Here is a 7,123-nt window from a genome sequence, read left to right as displayed (position 1 = left end):
TGCCACGCCATCTGGTCACCTCCGGGGCAGGCGGGAATCGAACTCATGCGGAAGTGGCTGCAGCTTCTTAGTGCTGTGCTTTAACCCGCTGCTCCACCAGGGAGGGCCAGAACAAAATTTTTTTAAAGATTTGTTTTATTTATGCCTATAAGAACTGGGGTACAGGTCAGAAGTGTAGGAGCGGTGAGAGGATTCACCAGAGACAGAGTGGGGAGCAGAATAGGCAGATTGACCAAAATATACTTCTGAGGAGAAGCAGTGGGTGAGACAAGAGAAGTCTGCTGCGCCCTGTGTGTCAGCTCCCTGGCCAGGGATCGAACTCGTGCTGCAGTGGCTGCAGATAGCTTCATAGTTCTGAGATTTAACTCCTTGCAACACTGAGGAGCCCCTTCCCCCTCACTCACCTACCCCCACCAAGGAGCTAGCTAACTCATATGGCACAGCAGATCTCTCCTATCTCACCTGCTGATCCCCTTAACAGTACATTTCAGTAAATAAGCCTATTCTGCTCCCCACTCTACCTCTGGTGAATAATCCTCTCACCACCCCGCACCTCTGGCCTACACCCCAGTTCTTGCACACAGAAGGAAGAAAGGAAGGAAGGAAGGAAGGGAGGGAGAGAGGGAAGAAAAAGTGCAGCTCTTGAAAGGCAGATAGTGCCCCTAAAGATAAAGGCCTCTGGAGAGATAAGAAGAAAGTTCTTTACTTCCTGATCCTGAAAACATTTGCTTATACTCCTGAGTAATAAACCTAGTAATTCCTCCCCCTCAGTCCTGGGGGAAGTTCACTTAAGCAGTCACCTTTCTCTCCAAAGGGAATAAAGGGCATATTTGCCCAAAGCCCCAATTTAACCTAAATCTCATCATTTGAGGGCTCCTCTCCTGTGATGCAATTCACTGCAAGCATCAGGGTAACATCTTGTTCTCTCTGCATCAAACTCTGGGGGTCAAGGGTCAGAACACTGGGGCTAAGGTACTGCTCTGGCTGCTGAGCTTTGCCTTGAGAAAGAAACCATCTTTTTCTGAACCAGAAAGCCTCCTCTCTGAATACAAACAAACCCTTGCAAGTCCAGCAACTCTCAGACCCTTCACCATTTCTGACTTAACACATTTATAAATAAAACAAAAAGTCCTGCAGTCCTACCAGTCAGAGATAGCCAAGATTATCATTTTGGTGTCCATCCTAAATTTCCTAACTTTCTCTAATGCACACCTACTACTTTTGCTTTTTAAAACTGTAACAAGTTTCACTTTTTTTTTAAGAGGAGACAACATCTATGAATCTAGGGAATCTTGCCAGACAATCTGGGAGGTAGAAAAATCTGGAAAAGAAAGGTTTAGATTTAAGAGTCATCGGAGGAAAGACTAAGGGGGAAACTAGTACATGTAATAAAAAGAAAAGAGAAGCTACAAAGAATACACTTCAACTCCAACAAAGACTGAAAAGGAAGCTTGCCAAGGGCCCAGAGCCAAGACCCAGCTGGGAATTACTGAAAGAAAGCTTGTCTCATATACCAAGTTGGACATATGGAAATGTTTTCGATTCATACAAAAGGTAAAAGCTAATAGAGCATCAAAGTCTACCTACAAATCATCACAAAGAACCCTTCAAGAACTGCAAAAGGACTTTTCTGGAAAGGAATAAATTAAAACATACCCTTATGATCCTGGCAGCCTCCAAAAGAATTCGACATCGCTCCATGCCAGATTTTTTACTCCATATTTTAAAAGCAGCCTTTGCATCTTGAACAGCCAAATTTACTTCCTTTTCTCCAGAACATGAGAAAGTAGCTATCACTCGCCCTAAAAAAAAAAAAAAAAAAAGTCAAGGTATCAAGCTATTGGCACTTGTTTAAATAACAAAGGAACTACTCAAATCTCAAATACCCTATAACACATCTCTTTGTGTTTCAATAAGGTTTGGCTCCATGGCTAGCCCCATTCCTGCAGTTCTTAACTCACATTAAGGTCACTGAACCCTTCAGGAATCTAATATAAATTGCAGACTTCTCCAGGTAAATGTGCTAAACCTCATGACAGAATTACGTTATACCAGGAAGCCAGATTAAGAAATCCTGCCCTCCTCTATTCTACAGCTGGGTTTACTAATGTGAATTTCCTGTTAATGACTTTGTGAAGCTTCTTAACAAAGCTTGAGAATTTCGGGAATCTTGCAAAATGAAATATGGTTATTTAAAAGCAGTATCAGGAAAGGCTAGCCCTAAAAACAGGACATTTACATTTTCTCAAATGTAAAAAATCCCAGTCTCTCCTTTCCTTACTCCAATTTTATTCCCTACCCTATTCTGGGGGAAAATATGAAATAATCCATTTTTTTTCTAGTCCCCTATCTGACCAAAGGAAATCTACTAACATGAATTCTTTATGTCAAATGAGTAGTTAGCTTCCCCTCTTAACAAGAACTGGAGCTTTTTCAGAGCTCAAAAAACTTTTCTTTTCATTATAAACTTGAATAAATAGCCAGTAAGTAAGTGCAGTGATGAGGGATCACACACAGTGTAAGTTATTAAAATAAAAAGCAGTTTTCTTTTCTTTTCTTATCCATGTAGGAGTTGGGGCTAAGAGGCTATTTCCTCTTGCATATGGGAGGATCCATGACCTCCGTGGCGCCTTCCTGCTGTGGTTTATCTGAAAGTCCATCCCAGAGCTCGCAGTCCTTTGCAATTCAGTTTATCTTTTGGTTTACGGGGCTGTTCTGTTTTACACAAAACATTTACATCTTTCTTCCCACAAACATTTCATAAAACCTTGCAAAGCAAACACAACATAAAACAAAAACAAAACCCTCTTCTTGATTAGCTTTGGGATCTTAGAATCCCACAAGCTTCGGTTCTAGGAGCAAATCCAGGGCCCTGCACTGCACCCACACATTGAACACTGAATACATGCAGGACTTCTCTTTTTCCCAACTTGGGCTCCGTACAGAAATATTTATTTTAACACTACAGGGTGACAACAAAAGTCCTCATTCACGCTCATTAGATGTAATCTGTGCACGGCCCTGCGTGCACAGCGGGATACCGTACAGCTGCCCTGGCTCTCAGTATAATCATTAGCAGCGGCCGGACCGAACGCAGCAGAGCCGTGAACTCTACCCCAAACAGCTGGCCGGCCTCCCCGTCGCCTCCCTCCCGATCCCGTCCACCGCGTTCGTGTTTGCACGAAACATGGGCTGCTGCCTATGCGGCTTCACGCTAACCACCACCGCTCACCCGTGTCAATACACCTTTGCCAAAGATGCCAGGCAGCGGAACACGCGATCAACCGGGAGCTGCCCCCCGCCCCCCAGGACTCCGCTATGCGGTCCCCGCCCCACGACCCGCTGCCCGGCCCCTGTGGGTCCCCCAGCCCCGCCGAGTCCTCCGCAGCTGCGGCCGCCGCCCAGGCCCGGCCCGTTACCCGTGGCCGGCTCGAACGCCTTCTCGGAGCCGGAGGCGTCCGCTGGAGTCACGCGGGCCCCGCCGCGGTAATTGAGCGGCTGCGACACGACGAAGGTGCCAGTGCTCATGGCGGCGACAGAAGCAGGCCGAAGAGCCGGGAGAAGCCGAGAGGACGCGGCCAAGCTGTTTCGGAGAAACATGGACGTGCAACACGGTGCGGGTGCGAGAGTGGGGGCCCAGCGGGGCGTTGGGGAATGGGAGTGGGCGGGGCCATATGCCGGGGGCGGGGCCTAGGGCGGAGGAGTTAGGGAGCTAGAAGCCCGGGAGAGGGCTTCCCGGCGAGCCTGGGAGGCTGGGGTCGCTCGGCGGCACCTCGGGGGTCCAGGTAACCCAGGTGCGGCCCGCGCTCACCCGGAAGATGGGCGACTCACTAGGGTGTCTGTCCGTCTGTCTGCCTCTCTTTGGCGAGGGATGGGAAGAGGGGGCTTCTTTTCCCAGCTCTTCTCTCCGTAGTTGGACACGTCTTTGCTGATCGGCCGCTGAGGATGGCACTTGTAGGTCTGCAGCAGGCTGACAGTGCCCAAACCGCCTTTGGCGCTACTTGGTTCTAAAGCTGCTGTTTCTTTCTTTCTTTCTTTTTGTTTTTAAGATTTATTTATTTATGCATTCAGAACTGGGGTGCAGGCCAGAGGTGCAGGGGCAGTGAGAGGATTCACCAGAGACAGCAGAGTGGGGAACAGGACAGGCAGATGGGCGAAGTACACAGCTGAGGGGGGCAGTGGCGGGTCAGGAGAAGTCTGACGCTCCATGTGGGTCACCTCCAGGGCGGGGATCAAACTTGCACTGAAGCGGCTGCGCTAGCTTGCAGTGCTGTGTCCTAACCCGCTGTGCCACAAGCGAGGGCCCTAAAGCTGCGGTTTCTTTTTCTACAAAACTTTTCATGGCTAAGTCGAGGGGCAGGATTGCCAAGGAGACATAAGGTATCGTGAGGGGAGTGTGTGTTTTGAATTTTGAATGTGCAGTGTAAATGGTATTGCTGACAATGGTAAGCCCTCATCAGAGATGGGGGCTGGCTGCTGCTGCTGCCTGCACTCCTAATCCCTAGCCCAGGAGCCACGTCTCACGCTGGCCTCCTTGTCTTTCTTTTTTAAAACTTATTTATTTATGCAAACAAGAACTGGGGTACAGACCAGAGGTGTTGGGGGGTGAGGGGATTCACCAGAGACAGACTGGGGAGCAGAGGAGGCAGATGGACTGAAATACACTGCTAAGGAGTAGCAGGCTAGCTAGACAGGAATAGTCTGCTGGGCCATGAAGGGCAGCTCCCTGGCTGGGGGATCGAACTTGTGCTGCAGTGGCTGCAGAGAGCTTCATAATGACCCGCACTTTAACTGTTGCGCCACCAGGGAGGGCCCCTCCTTTTCTTTCTTAACTCCAGACACTGCGCCAGACTTCCATGAGCAGAGATTAGTTGTAATTTGACATTCCTTGATTTCCTCTAGGCGTGTTTCTCTTCAGGGGGCTGCAGTATCTCACCCTGTTTTCTCCTTACCTGTCAACAGATGCCAGGAAATGTTTTTCAGGATTTCAATTGAAATAACCCCTCTGGTCAACTTCGCTAGCACTCTCTGCCAACTATGAGCCCCCTCAATCCCCTGAGTTGGTTGGCTTTGGTCCTGGAATGGAAACAGAAGTACTTAAGCCAAGTGGGACCAAACTCAGCTGTGATAAGATTGAGGATGTCCCAAAATCTCAGCAAAGGACAGAAGTTACAGAGGATTCGGCAGAGAGAATAAAATAGAGGAAAGGAAGATGAACATGAAGAGAAAGATGGTGAGCAGAATATGGGGGCAAGGGAAACAAATGTGTCCTTTTGGTTATTTTGGTTTTGTTTCGTGGAAGAAGAGAGGCAGGAGAGTCTAGGAATATAGAAAAGTAATGATTCCTGCTGTGGTGAGGTCTGTGCCCTCTTGCGCAACCACTGGGAGCCTCCCATTGGCCGCGTTTGCGTAGCCATTCTCAGCGTAGTCCACTGGCCCTCGCGCTCTTCCTTCCAGGGTGCAGTGGACTGGAGGTTCCAAGAATGAAAGCAATTTGTTCCCCAGAGTCGGCTGGCCACTAGGGGGCAGCACACTCCTAGCAGTACATTTGAGAAGCTGGAGAAAGCTACAAAAAGCAAACTCTTACAACAAAGAAGGAATTTCAGGAAGTAGGCCTGCAGCTGCAAATATCTAATACGTTTTTGAAATCTTGACTGCGAATTTGCATTTTCCAGTGCCCCCAAACCTTTATGATAGAAATATTCCTGCACCAGGGGGCAGCAAATAGTAAGATCCAGAATAAAGGCTGCATGGGGGGGGGGGGGGGAGGTGGTGGTAAGTGCCTGAATTCCCCTCTTGTAGCCCACCTTGAATTGCCTCTCTAAATCATTACCCTTACCTGAAAGCCATCTCTCTGTTTTCCCAAGCGTGTGGACTTTATTCCAATATCTGATTCACATCCATACAACTAGGGTAAATCCTAAGTAGACTAACTCAACCAGGGTTATCTTTTATTTTTAAAAAGTTTTACTGAGATATAACATTATATTGGTCTCAGGTGTACAACATGATGATTCTGTATTTGTAAAATGATCACAATAAGTATGGTTCCACCTGTCACCACACAAAGTTACATTTTAGTACTTACTTTCTTGGCAAATTTTGCTTATGCTCTACAGCATTATTAACTATAGTCACCATGATGTACATTACATTCCCATGTCTTATTTATGAGAGAAAGTTTGTATCTTTTTTTTTTTTTTTTAAAGATTTATTTATTTATTCATACAGAACTGGGGTACAGGCCAGAGATGCGGAGGGTGAGAGGATTCACCAGAGACAGAGTGGGGAGCAGAACAGGCAGATCGACGAAGTACACTGCTGAGGGGAGCAGCGGGCGGGTCAGGAAAGGTCTGCCACGCCATGTGGTCACCTCCGGGGCAGGCGGGAATCGAACTCATGCGGAAGTGGCTTTAGATTCTCAGTGCTGTGCTTTAACCCGCTGCGCCACCAGGGAGGGCCAAAGTTTGTATCTTTTGACCCCCTTCACCTACTTTATTCATCCCCCACCACCTGTCATTTCTGGCAACTGCCATTCTGATCTCTGTGGCTGTGAGTTTTGTTTATTTTTTTTAGGTTCCACATATAAGGGGAATCATACAATATGTCTTTATCTAACTTATCACTTAGCATAATTTCAGTATGTTCCATCCATTTTGTCACAAATGGCAGGGTTTCCCTTCTTATGACTAATATTCCATTGTGTATATACTCATATCTTCTTTATCCATTTATCTTTCAATGGGTACTTAGGTTGTTTCCAGATCTTGGCTATTGGAAATAATTCTTCAGTTAACATGGTTAACATGGGTTACATATATCTTTTGGTTATATTTTTGTTTCTTTACCTAAATGCCCAGAAGTGGAACAGATATAAGGTAAATCTGTTGTTACACTTTTCAGGAATTGTCACACTGTTTTCCATGGTAGCTGCACCAATTTACATTATACCAAGAGTACAAGTGTTCCCTCATCTCCATGCCCTACCAAACATTTCTTTCTTATCTTTTTAAGCTAAGATGTACTTGTTGGCCATTTGAGTATCTTATTTGAAAAAAAAAAAAAAAGCCTATTCAGACCTGCCCATTCTTTAATCAAATTGTTGCTTTTGTTAATTGAGCTA

The 7,123-nt window shown here is 46.6% G+C and overlaps 1 protein-coding gene across 1 annotated transcript in view; it reads right to left on the bottom strand.

Annotated features, from left to right (window-relative positions):
• The window catches only part of ALDH9A1 (aldehyde dehydrogenase 9 family, member A1), a 23,303-nt gene extending 19,676 nt beyond the window's left edge, over positions 1-3,627 (bottom strand). The window contains exons 1-2 of the mRNA XM_004688414.2: positions 3,420-3,627; positions 1,657-1,802 (exon numbers count right to left, since the gene is read on the bottom strand). Of these exons, the coding sequence (XP_004688471.1) occupies positions 1,657-1,802; positions 3,420-3,600 (327 nt within the window). The 5' untranslated portion in view covers positions 3,601-3,627. The remainder of the gene's footprint in view (positions 1-1,656; positions 1,803-3,419) is intronic.
• Between the last annotated feature and the right edge of the window lie 3,496 nt (positions 3,628-7,123).

Source organism: Condylura cristata, unplaced genomic scaffold (genome assembly GCF_000260355.1).
Source record: "Condylura cristata isolate star-nosed mole 26May11 unplaced genomic scaffold, ConCri1.0 scaffold00024, whole genome shotgun sequence".
Classification (NCBI taxonomy): Eukaryota; Metazoa; Chordata; class Mammalia; order Eulipotyphla; family Talpidae; genus Condylura; species Condylura cristata.
This window is presented reverse-complemented; position numbering and strand designations above follow the sequence as displayed.